Genomic DNA, 21,242 nt, shown 5'->3' on the forward strand with positions numbered 1-21,242 from the left:
TTAGACCACGCCCATCTTTGAACTCATCCTTCCATTTGATCTCAGTTATACACCTGTAAAGTTTGGCTACTGCATCTTGCATGACTTGCGTGCCAAAGTGCTTAAAACCACCTTTGTGTTAACTACTGATACAGCAGGTGTCTCCAGGGCCATCTTTTGCGATATCAGCCACGCAGTCATGGCTGCTAACAAATAAAAGGAGATCAAATTTATTGTGAAATATAAATCAAAATGCAAAGTATAAAAGTTTATTTTTTTATTCACAGTATCCAAAAACTATTTCTCTACTATCTGCTGAAATTATCCTCAGTTGCTGAAATGACAGCAGATGGGATCCAGTCTTAGTAAACCATTTCTTTGCAGCCAAAACCAAGAAACTGAGTTATTTCCAGTTATTTATCCTGGCAGTGTAAGATTGATGTAAAATAAGGACACACCATGTTGTAGATAGAATTACTTGTATGTATGCCCATGCCTAGCAGAAACCACTGAATGAATGAATGAATAATTAGCTTTTCAATTAAAATACCTCACGGAGGCACTGCGTAGTAGACTTATTCAGACAATGCCTGACTCCACCTAACTCCAAGCTCATCCAAAAATGGAGGGATGGAGTGGAAATGGATTGTCCTGTAACGCCGCTCATCTGTTACTGAAAGTGTCAGCACCTCTTAAATATGCATAACTTTAAGCCTTGATAGAATCTAAACAGGCAAGTCATAAAGAAATTCATTCTCCATAGAGTTATCAAGAAACAGGAAAATCAGCTATAGATACCTTTTTTCCTTTTTGTAACCAGACCGTAAACATGTTTATTTCTGATTTAAAGTTGGGCATTTTAACACTGGGGTCAATGGGGATCGACTCGCTTGTGGAGCCAGCCTCAAGTGGTAGTTTAAGGAAACTGCAATTTTTAACAATTGGCTTCATTTTTCTGTACCGGACGTTGCTGCTTGGTGCAGACAGGTGAGAAATTAAAAGCAAATCAGTGCAAAAACATAATAATGCAGATGCTTCTATAAAGTGCGTAAGAGGTTACAACCGGGGTTTGATGAGTATTAAATGTGAATCTTACGCCCTGGACACTGTCTGCGGATTTGAAACAAGGCATGACAGGGTTCTTGACCACCATCGTCACAACACCAAATGAAGCAGTATTTTTTGTAGAGTTCATTCCTTCAGATGAGGTTCCAGTAGATTAGAGAATCTGTGCTAAGGAGCATCAAAGCTGTTCAGGCAGCTCTCAGCGACACGAGACACTTTTTTTTCCTTTAATCTGTCACCATTGTATTTCTCCATTGCTGGTGTGTACATGAAGTGAACAATTATAGGCAGAGTAGTTTTTGGAAGAAATTAGTCCACTGGCAGCACTACGTTGCTGATAAATCATTCATGATTCTCGATTAGTCTGCAAACACGTGAGCTCCACGGCACTTTTAGGATTTAGTCGTCTTTGTTTCTTTTAATTTGGTTCATTCTTCATTTTGTAAATATTTGTCACAAATGACAAAACAGTTCCAACTCAGTCCACAGAGATGTTCTCAGTGGTACAGATAAAATCATACCAGCTCCTGAGCTCACATGTCAACAGATCCACCTCAACGACCTCTGAGCAAACCCAATTCATTAATGAATACCGCGTGATACGACTGAACGCTGGTGACTGGACCGTGAGTTGGGACTGCTTTGTCCAAACACTAAAGGACAACACTTTTGACCCGTCTCTGGCTTCCTTATATTTGCCGTGAATGTTGTGCATTAGCGCTCTACTGCATTGCTGGCTCACCCTCGGCAGACACTCGACTGCCAGTATTTTCCATATGTTCACAACTGGCTGCAGGTGGGCTGTAGCACAGGCCAAACGCTGAAGCACATAATGCTGAAATCGTTCCACGTAATGACTCAGTGTTGTCACAGGCACAGGCTGGTCTGGTGCGCTAATTACAATAAATTCCTCTTCAGTCCCACTTGTTGATTCTGAACACATCCAAGCAGCTGAAGGATTACAATCACACAGAGTGTCGTGGACGGTTCGACTACCAAAGCTGCGCTTGTAAATAATTGAACATGGGCACACATTTCTATGAACTGACAGGTCATGACTACTGCCAAAGTGGTTTCCAGAAGTTTTTTTTAATTTTAATTTTTTTGGTGTGTGTGTGTGAGTGTGTGCGTGTGTGTAATGTGACCTGCAGATGGCTGTAGTAGCAGTAGAAAGTTGATTTACTGAGAGCCTGTTAAGATATGTGGTTCTGATATGGCAGCTGGCCTGCCACCACTGAAATGACTGGTTTTACTGCGTCTCATGGTGATTGAGTGGGTTGCCGTAGTGATAAGTGGGTTGCCCTGGTGATAAGCATTCTGCCGACGGACAGAAGAGGTTGGAAGAGGGGGTAGATGGGGAGAGGAGAGGGTTTGATAAGAAATCTGTCCTGTTTTATCTGCTGTTGCTGTCGACACCCGATTCTTCTCTTCTCTTCTCTTCTCTTCTCTTCTCTTCTCTTCTCTTCGCTTCTCTTCTCTTCTCGTCTTGTCTCTTCTCGTCTTTGCCACAAGGGTGGTAAGACTCTGATTGAGTCTGATTAATCAGGCTCAGGTCACCTCCTGGTCAGCTGTGTAGACACACACGAACAAACACACACACACACACACACACAGTCACCAGTATCTTTGCTTTGACAGAGGCTTCAGACTGTGTCCAATCAATTTAGTACTTGGGCTGCTGGAGACATGAGCTAGTAATCAGTGTAACCATCACTGTGTTTGAACTCTGTCTCTTTGTCTGACTGTTTGATTGGGGTGAGTGTGCTTAAATGAAAGCGAGAGAGAGAGCGAGAGAGCGAGAGGGAGGCAGGCAGGCAGGCAGGGAGGGGGGTGAGATTGAATTCGAGGTCTTTCTTTGTGTGGCTTTCTTCTCACTCTGTGGTAGTGGGTGTGTGTTTGCCTGCTCTTCCACTCTTATTGTCGAGGTTGTTACGTGCCTTGTGTTTCAACTGAAAAGACAAGAGTTGGGCCATGAATCCTAAGTTCGCTTCCTTACTTTCCTCACCCCCCTCCGCCTCTTCTCTCTCCCGTCTCCTCTTTTCCCGCTCCCTGGTTGTATGTAGAGGTTCCCATGGCAACGTTGAGCCCATCCAAAGTGACAGTAATGGAGGGGGAGAACGTGCAGCTGTCCTGCACCACCTCTGGCGTGCCCTCACCTGAGCTGATCTGGAACATGGTGCTGGTCACCAACTATGAGGTTAGGTCACACACACACACACACACACACACACACACACACACACACACACACNCACACACACACACACACACACACACGACGCACACACAGCAGGATAACTGCAGGTTTGTTAGGATTACATGTGTTTCCACGGGTTTCCAGATGCCTCAGTTGCCAGCCTGTGAGGATCATGTAAAGCTAATGCGGCTATCCTGCGATAAATCCCAGCTTCATGGGGAAAATGTTCGTTTTTTTTTGTTGAAACTATTTTAAAGAGGTATTGAATCAACTTTATGGTCCTGCTCGGCGCTGTAGTTTGTGGCACTGTCCGACTGTATTGCGTCCACTGACAGTGTTTCTAATGTTTACGCCACCCTGGACAAAATATTAGAAACGCGTTTCAGTGTAGTTCAGCATCTCAGTGCAGCTCAACAGCAATATATCGGCAGCTGCCAAGAGAGCCATTAAGTTGAATCAAGACCTCCTTTAACAGAAACTGAACATTACAACACTCATGAAAGTAGAATTTATTAGCACTGATGCATGTACCTCATAAACTAGGATCTTAGTGTATGATGATAAACAGGACCGTCTGTCAGTTCGATAATCAAGCAACACGTAGACGTCGGCTTGGAGTCCAGAAAATTCTGATGGACAATTTCACTATTTTCTAGGAATTTATTTAACAACAACTAGATATATATCATATCATAGATTAATCAATAAAATCACTGCCAGACTGTCAGGTACTGACTCCTTAACAATCTGCGAAAGGAATCTACAGCTTAGTATTTTGCATTCATCCTCCCAAATCATCCTCGTGTCAAGCTAAGTTCACATTTAATGTAAGTATTGAAAACCACACATAACCCCAAAGGAACTAAATCATCATTCTGATATATATTTGCATGCGTTTTCACACTCAGATCGAGACATCTGGCCAGATTTCGGAGCTGCGACTGTCTAACCTGTCGTCGCTGGATCACAACAGCAAGATCAGCTGCACGGCTGAGAACATTGTCGGAGAGAAGGAGTCCTCCCTGCTGCTGGATATACTTTGTACGTTTACCCTCTGGCAAGCAGCCCTACTTCAGTGCAGATTAATGTGTCAGAGTGCCCGTCCACGTAGAGTAGTCTTTAAAACAGAGAATTAAAAGCTTGAGAAGACAACAGTTCCTCTCATCTTTTAATCAGTGTTTTTGCATGCTTGGCTAGTTTTACCTCCGGCCTGATCTTGCCTCTGTCTTTTTCTGTTTGTATTTCGTACTGTTGCTCACACGTAAACTCTCTGTTCGCTCCACTTTCCATCAGTTCCTCCCAAAATCACCAAGCTGAGTGACGCGATCCCAGATCATAACTGGTGCATCCCCTTCAGTGTTGCAGGTATGAGAGACATCTAGAATAATCTCCTTTAGTAACACTTTGATGTTTGTTTTCTGTGTTTGGCAAAAAACCTTAACATGAAGTAAAACCAATCGACATTACTGATATCGTCTTCGTGACATTTCTAGGAAACCCAGAGCCACAGCTGCAGTGGTTTCTGGATGATGATGCTGTGACGGAGGGGCGCTACATCATGACCATGATCCATGATGTCACGGAGAGAGAGTACCACGGCTGCCTGGAGCTCGACAACCCCACACACCTCAACAACGGACGCTACAGGCTGTTGGCTAAAAACATATACGGGTCAGACCAAAAGGAGGTGGTGGCTCACTTCATGCGGCAGCCCTGGGATGGTGAGGAGCAACGCTGCAGATTGTTTCATGGTCCGCTTTCAGGCCATTTTTTAAAATAAGGTTACTCCTGTGATGGTGTGCAGCGCCAAGGATAGCTGCTTCCAAAACTGAGCTTTAAATTTTATTTTAAAGCAGCTGGAAGTCAGAGCTGAAAATGACCTGATTAGTTATTCAACAGGAAACTAATCAGTGACTATTGTTCTAATCAATTCATCATTTAATTAATGTCTCAAGCTACACTACACTTTACCTTCTAAAATGTAACATTCAGCTTTTACAATGTCAGTTTTAACACCAAAAATATGCAGAATAATCAACAATAATAAAAAAAAAAGGTCACTTTTATAATTGGCAAACCTTTGCATAACTTTTCTTAGTGCATACTTTTATTTTCTTATTTTTTGTCTTTGTAACGGCAGGAAGCCTTCGACAACAATGACAAACTCGAAGAAATCATCACTTTTATCGTAGCTGTTACTTTTACAGCTGTTCAAATCTGTCTTTGTAGAGTTACCCTTCATTATTCAGTTGCACATTTTTGTTTAGCAAACAGAGAGTGCTTTTGACTCCCTCTGCAAGGAGACTCTTTCTTTAGAATTCTAAAGCACCATCCTGTCAATGACACTGTTCACTGCTTAAATATGAATGCAGACTGTGTATATATGTGTTTTGCCATCTGGGTAATGTGTACAGACTGATGATGAGGGGTGGGCTGTTGAAATGCATGCAAAATAAAGGGATGCCATTCCAGCAAGGTTCAGTTTTGAATTGGCAATTATCAGTAGGCCCTTAGATTTGAAGGAGGATCTGGTATTATCAGATTATTTGCATTGTGTTCAGGTGTGTCTGACTTAAGAGCTATACTCCCTTGTGGATATGCACACAAACAATTGTGGACATCACAGACAAATAGAATAAAATATCCTTCATTAGTCCCAAAGAGAGGAAATTGACAATAAGAAAACACACCTATAATTTAAAGAGGCGAGGTATGTACACTATATATACAATATAAATAAGAAAAACAAAGGAACACAAGTATACTAAGAAAACAAATGTAAGAATTTTTACATGACTACATTTACATAGTTGTTGTTAATATGCAGCTCTCTGGTCTGCACTTGGAGGACACGGTCCAGATATCCACAGTAAATCGGTATAAACGTATTCCACAAAAGCACATTGCTGTCCTTGTAGTGTGCTTGACACAAGCTCTGGGCTCCATGTGTCACTCAGACACACACATACATGTATTACACTGTACACTGGCCTCATATTTGACTCTTACACTTCAGTACATGAGGGTCCAGTAGTGGCCACGTGACATAGATTCATACAAGGACATGCTTAGAAGACACCCAGAAAGACCTCCATACGGACCAGAAAGTAGTGTCATAACAACAGCTACATGTTTGTTGTATCCACAGCTATCTGAGGGAGCATAATAAAGGCTTAACACTGGCCTTGAGGCCAGAGTACATACATCTGAGATACAGTATGAAACATTTTACGAAGATGCGGAATGGCGGATGTATGAAGGATAACAATAATTAAAGGCAACAACTTTAAAAAGCAACACTTTTACCCAATTTAGCATCAGGCTAAAGGCCCACATGACGAAAGATATATACCTTACTGATAGAACTTAACTTCTACAGCTTGTGTGAAGGAAAATATTTAACCTACTGTGCAGGTACTGGGCTACAAGGTGGTGCAGTTAGTAGCACTGTTGCCTCGCAGCAAGATCTTTCTGCGTGGAGTTTGCATGTTCTCCCCGTGCAGCGTGGGTTCTCTCCGGGTTCTTCCTCCCACAAGTCCAAAAACATGTTGAGGTTAATTAGTGATTGTAAATTGTCTGTAGGTGTGAATGTGAGTGTGCTTGGTTGTCTGTCTCTAAGTGTAGCCCTGTGATAGACTGGTGACCTGTCCAGGGTGTCCTAAGTCAGCTGGGATAGACTCCAGCCCCCCAAGACCCTAGTGAGGATTAAGCGGTGTATAGATAATGGATGGATGGATGTGCAGGTACTGTCTAAAAAAATATTTTTTTTAGGGTTATTAAATTAAAACTTTTTTGCTTTTGTCTCAATGTGCAGGAACTGAAAGGGAGCCTTACTATTATGGTGCGTTTTGATTTCTCCTTTTGTTTTCACATTGATAAAATTGTTAAATGCAACACATCCAGTCTATTCAGTGTCAGTGTTCCTAGATCAATGTTTTTTATGTTTAACATCATCTTCATCAGTTAACACAAATTACATTTTAGAAATCTTTCTCTCTCTCTTTTTCTCTCAAGTTGCTGAGGGTGCGTTTACATACCTACCTAGAGATTAGGGTTGATGTGGTGTTTTTTTGTTTTTTTTTCCTTTTTCTTTTTTTTTCTCACAATGTGGCCCTGATGTTGTTGTTGTTGTTATTATTATTATTATTATTATTTCTTATGTTGTGCACGTTCAATGTATGTTGTTTCGTTGGTGTGCGTGTATTGTGTTTGTGTAATGTTTTTTGAATCGAGCTCAGAGAACAGGCATGATTGACAGTATTTATTGTGAGGTGCATGTTAAAAAATGTTTACAGTTAAATAAGCTTTTTTATGTTTGAGATCTAATTCATCTTTGTCTGTCTCTTTCTCCGACGCCTCGTCCCGCCTGCAGATATAACCACAGGTACGGCCACGTCTTTTATTTGCTCACTCCTGCTCACAAGCAACACAGTCGAATTAACTGCCTGTCCCTTTTTTTTTTTTTTACTGATGCTACGCTGTCAAGGTTTCCGCTACAACATACGTAGTTTACTGTGAGAATGGCTGCAGATTTGCCATTAAATTTTGAAAACAAGGTCGTTGAAAGAGCTCAGCTGTGACTGAGATTTGCTGTTAATCAACAAAAAAACACACTAACCACCTTGAGCTTATTTCATTCAATGAGCCAGCAGTCTATGGTTCAGGGTGACCAGGAAATGACATATTCTGTATTCTTGTTCAAGATTTGTATTTTTTTAATATGTGTGTTTATATCACATGTGGTAGAGCAGTGTCCTATACTTAATCACTTCTTGAGTCTTCTTCTGTTTTATTCCTCTCCTGCATGAACAGACGCCTCCCCTGTGGAGCCACCTGAGGACCGAGTCGCTGTAAGTCACTCTTTCACTGTTTTCCTACGGCTCTATCTCTTTTTCTGATTGCCTCTGTCAGTTGTTTACTATTTGTCCCCTGTTTTGCTTTCATTTATTTGTGTTACCTGTCTAGAAACACCTGAGCTGGATCTATTTTTTTTAATGTTGCCCGTAATTGAAACGAACCCAACACGCTGAGGATCGAGCAGCACTTGAGAAAACCTGCCTTTCTCTAACAGTGATACAAACACAGCCCGTGGCCTGTACCTTTTGTTGCGCTGTGTTTGGCATTTGGCTTTGTGCGGCTGTCAGTGTGTTTGCTCGCCTTCGCCGGTAGATTTATAACTCTGCTCTCTCGCTGTATAGGTGTACGTGGTTGTAGGCATCGCCGCTGTAGCCTTCACTGGTTTCCTTCTAATGTTGGTTATTCTCAAGTTTGGAGGAAACTCCAAGTTCGGCATCAAAGGTAAGACTCCTGACTTCCATCTCCAACTGTGGCATCCACCCTTGGTAGGAGGATGAGCTGATTAGGATTAATGGGGGGAAATGATGGTAATTGCTGTTTGTGGATGTGTAGATCAAACATTTGGGCAATTTAGCTTTAACACGGTTGACCTCATGGATACATGAAAAACACAATTTCAAGATTTATCCCAAAAGTCAGATCACTAATTGGAACTTGATGTTGTGACTAAATTTAGGTTATTAGTATTTTCTTAAGCTTCTAAATGTGATAAATGTGGCCAGTCAGTACAAATGTTGTTTTCAGTTGACTTGATGTATGGTTCCATTTTTTTGAGGGGGACAAAATATAAATCCAGCTTTAGTCTCACTTGTGGGAGACTTAGCTACACATTACATCACTGGGGATGCATGTGACATTTGCCTCGCAGTGATTTTTTTCCACTCATAATGTGAAGTCTGAGTCAAAGCTGGATTATCTACATGTAGAAACAGTGACATGAATCAGTGGACTCGCCTCTCTAAAATTCTTTGATCATCTCGATCTCGTTTAATGCGAGGGCCGTCATGTATCCATGAATGCATCCTTTTTAAGTGGAAGATGCTGTTGTTTGATGGACTTTTAATGGGTCTCAGTCCTGCTGGTGAATAACATGCATGTAGACTAAAATGAACTCCTGTAATCTTTGCCGTTCGGGTGCAAACCTGCTCTGCTGTGGTAGCCGTTGACCCCACTCTCGCCTGACCACAAAGATCACCATTAATCTTCTTTGACACATTTATTATTTTTTTTACGTACCTTTAGCCCAACATGTGGCTACAGATGTAACTAATCTGTTTCCTCCTGTAGTGTTTATCACACTGACCTACGACAGCAGAACTGGTTGCTTGGCTTGGCTATTCTCTCACTGTTATTTCTCACTAACAATAACGCCTGAACAATATTTCCATTCCATTTCTAAATACTGTATCTACTGTAGCTAAAGAACCACTAGCAGACAGATGCTCATCTTTGATTTCTACAGTTTTTTTTTTTTGTCAAGAAAATCCTAAAACACATAAGCTGTGGGATGTGGGAACTGTTTTCTGTGTCTTCCATTCAGTTGACTTTAGTTTGGTTGAAAAGACATAATGCATTCATGATAAGCAACCCAAGAATCCAATGTCCCGAGGAAGTAATTTTGTGCTGTTTAAAGATACGGTTGTTTTAGGAATAAATAACTCTGTGGCGCTGCTTTAACCATTAGCATTTCATGCAGCGAAGGTCCACAATTGACATTCAAATTAGCAACCCAAAACGTGAATGCAAATGTAGAGACAGACATACTGAATGTGTGCCGCCGAGCGTCTGTGTGTTTCTCTCTGTCGCGCTGTTGAAGTGTGGTATTTTGGCAGTGATTGATTTATGGCCCCCCAGAGAGGAAGGACGCAAGACAGATGGAGCAGCAGTATATACATTGTGTGCATATGTGTTTGCATTTACGGTCTTGCGTGCGGTTTCTTCTTTCTCCAGGAGAGGTGAATGAGGTTGCTCTGAGGGAGATTAGCTCTCTAATGCCTCTTACCATCATATATATATGTGTGTGTGTGAGGGGTGGGAGGATGATTATTGCTCATGTTGTGGGGACCTAAATCTGCTTACTCAGTCACATTATAGGGACGTCCTTATGGCGACAAGTCCCCATACGGTACATCATCGAGTTTTCAGGTAAAGACAGACTCTTAAGGTTAAAGTTTGGGTTCAAAAAGTTGTAGTTGTGCTTAAGGTTAGAGTAAATCTCCAGGAAATGAATGTAAGTCAGTGTAATGTCCCCTGAAGTCACGGAAAGACAACTTTGCGTGTGTTTTCTCATATGTCTTAAGCATTTTTGCATGTGTACGCACTTCCATTCATGTGTAGGATGTTAGGTCACATTACGGTTTTTCCCTTCTGATTGATCCCCTCGAGTCGTCATCCTCCTCTCTTTCCACCGTCGACCTTCCTCTCCCCATGCGGTCCCGTCCTTATGCTCCACATACATCCAGATGTATATGCCCTGCAGCGTGTTGACTTTGAGGTGAGCGAGCGGAGCGAGAACCCGAGAGATGGCGGCGTCAGCATGAAACGTGGAGTCAGACAGAGCGTTGGACAGCTGCGAGCAATCCGCGGCACCAGTTGTGCCCACATAACTGCTGTTTGTTTGAAATTTCTGCATATTTCCCGAGCAAACCGATGACCGAAGGTCGTCCCGGCAGCCGTAATAAAGCCGCAGACGGCAGCACATCGCCGGCGCTAATCTAAAACAAACAGCACTTTGCCATGGCAGTGCGGTTTTTCTAAATCACGAACACGTGCAGGCAGATGCACATACGGCCCCAAATGAACTGCTGATGATGGTGAATTTGTGATCAGAAAGTGTGAAGAGAGCGCGTCGGGCCTCGCGCCGCACTGAACAGGTGTGCAGCGAAAAAGCATCACCCGCCTCACTGACCTGGATGAATCGCTGACCGTCTCTTTCTGATAGTCCAGTTAAAAGCTGTAGCAGGGTTACATTATTTATATTGACTGCATTATTCTGCTCCTCTCTCATGAATAACACATGGGCAACATTTGGTACAGGTTTCCTCACATGATCTCCTTGCTGCTTTGTGACACAGGTGATTTTGTGTACTGTATATAGTTGTGTACGCTCTTGTGTTGACGGAACAGCAGCTCAAAAGAAATAAATTAAAGATTAGCAGTTTTATGAGTGAGGGTGTTGAGATTAGTCTGAGTCAACAGATGTAGGTTGGCCTGTCTCTGCCATGTAGTTCAAGCATCTTCTTTCGTGTCTACATGTTAGTGTTCTTACTACAGAAAACACATTTTTTAAAACTTTGTTCATGCAGTAAGGAAGCCCTGCCAGTTGTTCTCAGTTAATTAGACATTTTACTGACAGCGCTTGCCTCCTTGTTTGCAAATGTTCTACCTAAACAATTCCCCCGTCACTACTTGAACGTTGTCACTGCATCCTTCGCTAAGCCACGGCCAAGATAACTGTGATTGGTCCAAAGAAATACAAACAAACCAGAAGTTTGGGGTTTATTTTTTTTGCCCCTATATCAAAATGACACTGATGTTCTTTGGTGTCTTTGCATTTTCTATGTTAAACCTTTTGCACAAGTCACAATAACTAAATATCAAAGTTCTGACACACACAGACATGGAGCACCATCAGCATTTATTTGAAGTCATGCACGTGACTACCTTTCATACCTTGGTGCTGTCCAAATCGTGAAGGGAATCTCTCTTTTTTCGCTGCTAAAGGAGCAGATTTTCATCAGCTAGCTTTGCCTTTGTGGCAGAAAACAGCTTTTGAAAATGTGATGGGTAAAAGTGACGTTGTTGGATGTAACATTAAAACGACGGATTAAAACTTGGTAAAAGAATGAGGGTGAACTGCAGACTCTCATTACGTCGATTGTTAATATCGATTGTAGCAGCAGAAGAGGCGAAATTAACGTTAAAGGTGCTTGAACATTAAATTGAGTTCTTCTTCATCTTCCTCATACAATAGAGATGAATGGGATTTCTCCTGTGGCGGTGCTACAGCATTAAAAAATACATTTCAAAAGCAAAACAACAGCACATCTTTATAGAAACCACTGTATGTTCCAGTTAATCCGCACAATCATAAGACCTTACCGTGAACTTTTAATGACAGTGTCATTCAGAGTAACGGTGACGTTGTTTTTTGGTAAAATGTGGTGCTTTCAGGCGCACGGCGACACAACAGAATTTATCAGACGCTTAGAGGTTACCGGATTATTTTGGATGTTGGATTAGAGATAGAGACACTGAACGGTGAAAATTCTCTCACCCTTTTAGTTTTCGTGGTACTTGTCCGTATCATTTAAGATCCAACCTGCTCCCAAATAAGACTAAACCTACCTGATCAATACAGCCCCAGAGAGAAAGCAAATCAGGTTTGGTGAGACTAATTGTGCGGTCTGCCACATTGTCTGAGTCTGGGCCCAGAATACCTCACTAAAGGCTGCATTTCCTGGACGAGTCCCCTTTTGCCACAAATTGTCTGACAAGCAAAGCAATCTGCTTGTATTTGTGGAAAAAGAAAAATGAATATGGGCATGTAGAAGTGAAAGTTTTATTTCTTCAGCACTATTTTGAAGGATAAACCCAAAGTACATGTCTACTGTTCATTAGGGGTTGATTTCATGTGAACATAAATGCAGCACACAAAGACATAATGGATTTTTTTGAAGGTCCAAGGGTCTACCAATGTGGCCAACTGGGATTTGTCCCAGTAAAGCCCAACGGCCTCTTCACTGGCAGCCACATGCGTACACGGTGCAGTGCTGCGAGAATGAAAACCCAAGGACTTGATAAAGAATGAAAGCAGGCTGTCCTACATCGGACAGTTGGAAGAATACGTTCCACCAAATTGCGCGTAACGACCCTCCGAAACTGACTGGAGACTCCTGACAGGAAGCAGCTCAGACAGCGCAGAGCAGAGAGGGAAGGACGTAGCAGCATCTATATATGTGTTCATGCCCTGGAAGCACCTGTAGGGAGGGAAGCATCAACATAAACCCCAGTTCTGATGCAGGAACAAGACAGAAATGTCAAGACGGGAAAGAAATGAGTGATTGAAAGTGAAACAGTAAATGTGAAGGGGGGCGAGCGAGTGAGACACAACTGCAAGAAGAGGAGAGAGAGAGAGAATGCCAAAATTGACTTTTGACAAGAAGTCAGATTGAGGAAAACAGAGAAAGACGGCAAGGAAGTGAGAAAGAGAGCGACACTGAAAGAAAGAGATGAGATGGGGAAAGGAGAGTCGGTAGTTAAAGTAGGTGTTAGAGAACAGATTGAAAAGACAGAGCGAGGCAACGAGAAAAAGAAAATCTGAAGGAAGGAAGGAGATGAAAGGACTTATCAATGATTCATCATTAGTGCAGGTTTCAGTTTTCTCCTTGTTTGGTGGAGTTGCACGCCTCCATCTTTCTCTCTCTCTCTCTCTCTCTCACATGCACACACAGCTCCTCACCGTCGATCGATCGATATGACACCCTCAAGGTCAGCGGAGCTTCATTCTAGGCCCAAGGCATTACAGAGCATGCTCAGCATACCCACCACCTCCTCCTCCTCCTCTTCCTCCTCCTCCTCTTCTTCTTCCACTCCCTGCAGGAAAGGAGCTTTTGCCTCCAGCTCCTGAGGTTTTTGATGAACACTGCTCACCCAAAAACAAAAGTTTTGCAAAGGAAGCAACAACTGAATGAATTGAACCGCAACATGAAGAGGCTGGAAAAAAAAACAAGCATTCTATATTTAGAGTATGGCAGAGTATCGACCCTATAATACTTTTACCGCTCTGACCGAAATGTGTCACTACGGCGGTCGGATCAAAATATAGAACTGAAAGCCCGGTCAGATTGTTTTTCTCATTCGTTGTTCTCTGTCTGTCTATCTATAGCCAGAAAAGTGATTTGAGCTCAATGCTAACGTCAGAAGTCCCACAGTAACATTGCTAGCGTGTTTATGCAAAGCAGGTGCATGTGTAGGTGTGACAGTTTATCATGCTAGCTTGTTAGCATTTGCATAATAGCAAAAAAAGTACAGTTTGTGATGTCATTAGCTTTGGACGTATTTGGTCATAAGCATTGCATTAGATCAACTGATAATTAATTATTTGCTTTTTTTAATTATTATGTTTTATTTTGTGCTCATTTTCATATGTTTTTATTTATATGCTGGCGGACAAGTCAAAATTAAAGGATTCAGACTTTATTGGTTTTATATGTGACCAACCTGAGGAGCCAAGCCTGTCAACTTGTGGGGGTTTCCATATTCCTTTTTCCAAATTATTTTCCAGCTTTGACGTGTTTGGCTGAATAGATTCAATATTACAACTCACCATTGTGTCGCATAGAGTAGCTTTACAGCATTTCAGCAGAGCTGGTGGTGAGCTGGTGCGCTGAGCTGCAGCGAGTGAGGAGGGCTGGTTGGAGGAAGCAGCACTGTAGAGTCTAAGCCACTTTAAGGCAGGAAGGAAATCTTTTTTTCATGGATAAACTTCTAAACCTGTAACTTTAGCTCACAGAGACGAGCTTTTGCCGATCAGTCAATGACCAGAGATGGACTTAAAGCTGAGGGGAGACAAGTTTTTAAAGGCAACATGTGCAAAATGCCATGTCAATAAATAATATGTCTACATATTTCGATCAAAAACAGAAATGTCAGTCTTGTGAGAGTGCTCAATGAAAAGTCAGGCAAGACATCAGGATTCATCTTCTGAGGATAAATATCTGAATAAAAGATCTTATCACTGGTTATATTCCAGTCTAGACCGAAGCTGTGTGCCAACAACCAGACTGACATTTCCATCTGTAGACCTGATCCATTAACAGAAAAACATAACATATGTCATTTGTAGCATCATTAGGAAGATAAGAGTCCAACACGATGCAGGCTAATATTAATGGACGTCTCTGAACGTCTTGCACTCAGGTGCCTCAGTTGGTGTCTTTGTGTACGTAAGCCTCAACAATAGCAGACATGTCTTATGTCTGTTTGATCATTTATGAAAAAAAAGGAAGAAGACTTTTATAAGGCAGGTGGTTAGAAAGTTCGAGTGACGGCTGCCGGGGTAAAAACATTCACATGAACGTTTCCTAAGCAACTGTAACAACTTGTTTGCAGGTCGTCGGGTTATTCGAGGTAAACGGCTTAAAGCGCTCTCTATTCTGAGTCACTGAAGAGCTGCTTTGAAACTATAGATACTGGAGCTGCCGTGCAATTTCATGCACCTGACAAGCTACGTGCATGACAAACAGCGAAAACAGACAACATGCAGATTGAACGAGAGGCGAGACAGTTTAATCCATCGTCAGTAGTAACAAATGAGGACGATTTAAGTAGTGGTTGAACAGATTCGTTAACCCTCAGAGTAGTTTCTGGGTGTGTTTTGTCATATTTTTACTCACTTACAGGTTCATTTTTTACAGCAATATAAATTCTTGAGCATCTATGCAACCAGCATTTAGAAAACTAAATATTGTTTGTGCAGTATAGCAAAGTTATAATAATATAATGGCATAAATTAGATTTTCTTTTTATGATTTATTTAAGAAACATCAAAACATGAACTGTATTTAGATGTCCAGCATTTTTCTCATCATCTCCACAGGTGATACTGGGACTAATGTGAGTCGACATACTGCAGATATTTCACTTCTTGCTCTTTTAATTAGTATTTATAATTGTCGTTCAATCTGCTCTGTGTGAACACAGCCTGCAGTTCAGCCAGAAAGTCCCTGAATTATTGCTGCACAAATTTCGGTTTGCAGCTGAGTCATTATTGGCAGAATCTTGTTATTGCAAGCGTTTTATTCTTGGCAAGAATGAGTCAGTTAGGATAAAGTGATATTGATAAGTTGGTAATTGGTTATTTTCCTGTAAAGATTTTTTTATTTATTTATTTTTTGCCACAGATGAATTTGAAGGTTCTTTCTGTTTTTACAGTTTCAGGCTTTGATCTGTGTCCGTTTTTGTGATTATTAAAAAAAAAAAAAAGATACCCTGCCTTATAAACCCTTTGCAGGTTTTTATGTTCAAGGGTTAGCTGACACACACACACACACACACACACACACACTGATGCAGACATGAGAATAAGCTTTATTATGTTTATTACTGTCAAATAAGGTGACAGTTCAGTGATTACTACACACAAAAAAGGGATAATATGAATTAATTTCTAACCTTTAAAGGGGATCTAAATATTGTACTTATGTATCCCCTCATATAAATATCATTTACTTGATTTCATTTTGATTTATTTATCTGCAAGACTGAATGATTCTTAATGCTTATGCTCGATCTAAAATTTAGTACAATGCGATCATAGTAGTTAGAACAAATGGCTTCAAAATACAACAGTAAGTTATATTAAACTAGTTCTTTTTGATACAGCAGTAGTCATTGTAGTGATCGATGCTATTTTCATAGTTCTTTAAATCCAAAACACATTTACAAACGAGGAGAGCCAGACCTGGACAACCCTCCGCTGTGCCTCGTGTACTGGAACAAACTCTAGTCCTCGCGTGACCCTGGCTGTTAATGAAGAGGCAGGAAAGCAGGTCCCAGTGTCGGTGCTGTTTGTTTATTATTTCACTTTTTTTTTTTTATCCCCAGTCAAGTTTCTCAAGGAAGAGCTTGTTTGTTTGCAGATTTTAATCTTGAGAGCCAGAGGAAGAAAAGTCTAAACGCCGACGGCACATCCGAAAGTCAGCGATTGTTTGAAGTGCTCTGAAAATGGAAACTGCTTTTTCCAGAGTGAAACGTTGCCTGAAGACCTTGTCTGACTGCAGCTCTTCTTTTTGTTCACGCCGCTCTTTACGAGTGGCGGTTTAGACGTTTTTTTTTTTTTTTGTCACAGTGATTTCTGGTGCCGTGCTCCTCTTGAGCTGGACGTATTAGGAACAGCGCTGAGGTTGGGGCTTTAAGGGTAATTGAGAAATGTTGCACAGTTTATTTAACAGACATCACGGAAATGCTTCAGAACCCACAAAAGTGATTTGACTATTGATATTGTGAAATAGCTTTCAAACATCTTATTACTGCTTATTGTGTTAACACCAAATTAGGGAATTGGAACGGACTGTCATTTCTGTTCAGGCTTTAACCGTCGTGTTGGTGATTGGACCAACACACCCCTTACTGTTGCAATTTACTTCAGGCTGCCAAACTGGAAGAAAAAAACCATGACAGATGATTTCTTCAGAAATTGGTTTTGTGAATAAACTGATTACCAGAAAGGGAAAGTGGTGTGAATAGTCAGTAAGAAGGTTTAATCATCACGTAAACGCCTTCCCGTGACTTCCCTTTCTGTTGGTTTTCAGAGGATGTGAGAGCAGCCATGTGTGAAATCAGACAGAGAGAGCAATCACAAGCCTTGAAGGTCTGTTTTGAAAAGGGGGGTAAGAGTTGGTTGGTCAGAGCCCCGAAAACATGAAGATAGTTACCATCAGCTGATGTCTCTCTTCTCATCTCTGTTAGGGAGTCCATTGTGCAGCTGTACATCATTTCCCGTCTTGTATTGGTCAGCCTGACCTTTGCGAACAGTCAGCGCAGTGAAAAATTAGATCGCTCGTACTGGGAGTGCAGTGAGGGAACAGGACGTTGTGTATACATACAGTTTTAGCAGGACACGGATGGAGTTATTGCAGAACAGCTGAGTCTTTAAAATTTGTTTCCATTTTTGACAAATGGAGGCTTTTTAAATTCGATTACTTCAAAAAGGAAGCACTTTGAGATGTTTAGTGTGACCTCATTTTCATTTTTCCGTCGGCGACCGTGCATATCAGAGCACAAAAATGGATTTTAAATGATCTTACAAAAAAAATAAAAAAATCGGAGGGCTCATGAAGCTTACACAGCACATATTTATCCACATATTTAAAACATTAAAGATACCAAAGTCTGGGCTATGAGGTTTTCTGGCGGCAACTGTAATTTATTAATGTAAATAATTCTTCGCTTTACTCCCATGAAGTCACTACATAAACATCAGCGTAATCTGCCTTAAAATGAAATCACATCAGAACAGCTGTTGCTCAAGCTTGATATTCTCAACTGGCAAAAGTTTAACTGGTGCCAGTGTTTCCATTAAACTGAACTCAGTGATCCACTTACCACCAAGAATGTTATTACATCCGTGACAACCGAAGAGAAAATACCACGAAGGAAAAAAAAAATCTTGTAATTCAAGACAGATTCTGCCATTGTTTCCATGAAATGCAGCATTTTTTATCACGCCAAACATCGCAAAAGCTAGAATAAGCTTTCATCTACCAAGCACTCAGGGCATGCAGTCGTGTAGTGTTTGGGTCTGATCACGAACAAAATCGATTTAGTGGCTTTGCAGGAACGAAACACACCCTGTAAGTTGATTTATGTGTTTTGGTCACAATAAAAAGGTTTTGGGGGAACGCTGTATGACAAATGATTTGCATTTTCCCAAATGCCTACAGATGTTAGCACTGGAAAGATGAATAAAAGCTCTACATAGTATAGATTTATCATGTGTTTCCATACTTAACTGCTTTGGAGAAACACAGCCTGCAGTTCATCCCAGTTCAGCCAATAAAGTCACAGATTTTTACTTTTTTAAATTGATTTATTTATTTTTTTCCTATTTATTTTACAAAATCTGGTATGAGCAAATGATTTATTCATGTTTAATTCTTATAAAGACATTCAGAAGTAAAGAGATTTTGATTAAAGAAAAAAACTAAGATTAGTCATAGATGAGTAGTTCAAGAACCATTAGAAAGTTCAAAATCTGGCGTTTATCTCTTTTCTTCATATTTTTGGCTCTGATAAATTGTCTAATTTCGTGACGATGACACGTCTTTCAAAAATAAACCGACATATTCAAGCACTAAATGTGACTATATGTGCTTCGTCACCCGCTTAGTGACTTTTTCCAGTTCAATACTTTTCCAGGCTCATGTCCGACTGATTCACTGCACTTTTATTGACAGGAAAATTACGTATTCAAGAGGCTACGTAATGACTTCCTTCAATTTCTTTAATATTTTTATCCACTTGACTTCTAAGTCATCAGATTTGTTTCATCACACATGAGAGCGAGGCCTCTGGTATTTGCCCGTGCAGACATATTTACTGTGTAAACATGTACATCCTGTCAGTGTGCTCTTTCTGCTCACACACTGTGACAGTGTGTTGCTGTTCAAGGTCCTACTGGTCGCGTAGGAAATGTCACCGCTGCCAGATAGTGTGTACATGTTGCATCAGCGTGGCTTTTTTTTTTTTTTTTCTCCTGGCAGTGCAGTGAGTGTCTGTATGATAGGGTCTATGTTAATTAGGATTTAGCCATCAATCAACAGCCAGTCCTGCTGCACTGAGGAGGATACTCAAGTAGCCAAGAGACACAGAGACAAAACAAACACTGAAGTCCCCCAGTTTTCCTGAATATGCATGAGAAATGGCAAAGACACATGCCAATATCACTCACTGTGTCTGGCGGATTTTTTTGTTGTACATTTGTGCGCCTGTGTAGCATTTTTCTGCAAAGCGGGGACGAGGCAGCACTGAGCAATTGGGAATAGCACTATAACAGATAGAGGTTTATTGATGGATCAATTGATCGTTTGCCTGTCCAGACCGAGCCAGGATGCCTCTGTCTTCTTGGCCCTGCTTTCCCATTACTGCCGAGTGCTAAGGTCAGCAGCTCTGCCCAGGAGTGTATGTGTGTGTGTGTGAGGGGGGGAGGCAAGGGGGGAAATGGGGGGCATGTGTGTTTGAGCAGAAGAAGGATGGAGAGAGTGTAAAAATGAAAACAAGACATGAATCAAAGAGAAGCACGGAGAAATGTGAGAAAAGACACTCAGAAATGGCATCCTGTGTTTGTGTATTAACGCGTGTTTGTGTGCGTCTGAGAGACAAACTGTCTATCAGTGGTTGTTTTGTTCATACCCCCGTAATGTCTCACAAAGTCGTCATTCTCCAAACAGTCAGTCTTTAGTTTACCACAGTATTTGCTGCCTGAAGCCTCAGAGACACATAAAACCGGTCAAATTTATTGCCGTTTCTCAAAGTCCAGTCGATGCAACCAAAACCAGCGGCAGAACACAAAGCAAATGTGTGCAGATGTTACAGACAGAAGTTACTGAAAGTACTAATTATACGCCGCAGTATGCCAGTTTGAATAAAGAGGTCACTTAAAGAGTATGTGTTTATTAATTTCTTAACTTTTTTCTTCTTGATTTTATTGGGTTTTTCTTCAAAATGTGATTTTAATTATTGGGCAATAAGTCTCAACGTCCACTCAGTTAATTTCTGTTTTGTGTAACTTTGCTCAGGAAGCATAAATAAAGGCAGAATTCACAATATATATAGAACAATATCTAGACTTGCAAGGTGATTATCCTTTAATGTCTCACTATTCTGCAAGAACAATGTTGTCATCTGTTCATTTTTGCAACTGAAAACAAAAATCAGGGCTTCACCAAACAGACATACGAGGTCTGAAGGTATGCGTCTCCAAACGGTCTTGTCTCTCCAGCCAATCAATTTTTTAGAAGATGACCAACTTGAAAGGGTTGCACAGATTTTGGGATGTATGTTTTCTTGTGTGTATGTGAAGGTTTGGAGATAGATGATACTGTGGCTGCGTGTGAACAAAAAGAAAAATGTTGATGAAGAGAAACAGCAAGAAAAAAAAAAAGACAGACAGTCAAAAGTAAAACCGAGAAGGAAAGCCTTAGTTTGAAGGCGTGTTTGTGAGTGTGGGTCCACATATGGAAGAGGAGCATCTCATACTGTGCTGCATGTTAGCAGCCTGAGAGAGCAGGCAGCTGGATTTATTACTGTGTTTCCTAAAGTCCAGTCCGTGGTCCGGTGCCAAGACCGATGATTTTGCTGAGCTGTCCCTGTGTTTCTTAGCTGACATAAGACAACTGACAAAAAAAAATAAAATACTCACAACTGAGCAAGAAGCAGTTTGAAGCTGACAAAGCCAACGTATGTCCTGACAATACGCTGATTGGACAGAATACACCCAAAATAATGAGGAAGTGGGATGTCCTGTGTGTACATATCATTGCTTCAAACCCAGCAGCTCTTGCATCACGTGAATGTGCAAATTTGGGCTGCAAGGTGATGATTATTTTCATTATCAACCAATTCATCCATTATTTTCTTGATT

General features: G+C 41.2%; 1 protein-coding gene across 1 annotated transcript in view; it reads left to right on the forward strand.

The window, feature by feature from the left end:
- ntrk2a (neurotrophic tyrosine kinase, receptor, type 2a) overlaps positions 1 to 21,242 on the forward strand; it is a 98,699-nt gene that overhangs the window by 12,704 nt on the left and 64,753 nt on the right. The window contains exons 6-14 of the mRNA XM_008294580.1: positions 3,108 to 3,241; positions 4,150 to 4,282; positions 4,535 to 4,606; positions 4,735 to 4,962; positions 7,056 to 7,082; positions 7,256 to 7,264; positions 7,614 to 7,625; positions 8,054 to 8,091; positions 8,440 to 8,539. Coding sequence (XP_008292802.1) covers positions 3,108 to 3,241; positions 4,150 to 4,282; positions 4,535 to 4,606; positions 4,735 to 4,962; positions 7,056 to 7,082; positions 7,256 to 7,264; positions 7,614 to 7,625; positions 8,054 to 8,091; positions 8,440 to 8,539 — 753 coding nt within the window. The remainder of the gene's footprint in view (positions 1 to 3,107; positions 3,242 to 4,149; positions 4,283 to 4,534; positions 4,607 to 4,734; positions 4,963 to 7,055; positions 7,083 to 7,255; positions 7,265 to 7,613; positions 7,626 to 8,053; positions 8,092 to 8,439; positions 8,540 to 21,242) is intronic.

Source organism: Stegastes partitus, unplaced genomic scaffold, assembly GCF_000690725.1.
Source record: "Stegastes partitus isolate 25-593 unplaced genomic scaffold, Stegastes_partitus-1.0.2 Scaffold974, whole genome shotgun sequence".
In the NCBI taxonomy this organism is placed as follows: domain Eukaryota; kingdom Metazoa; phylum Chordata; class Actinopteri; family Pomacentridae; genus Stegastes; species Stegastes partitus.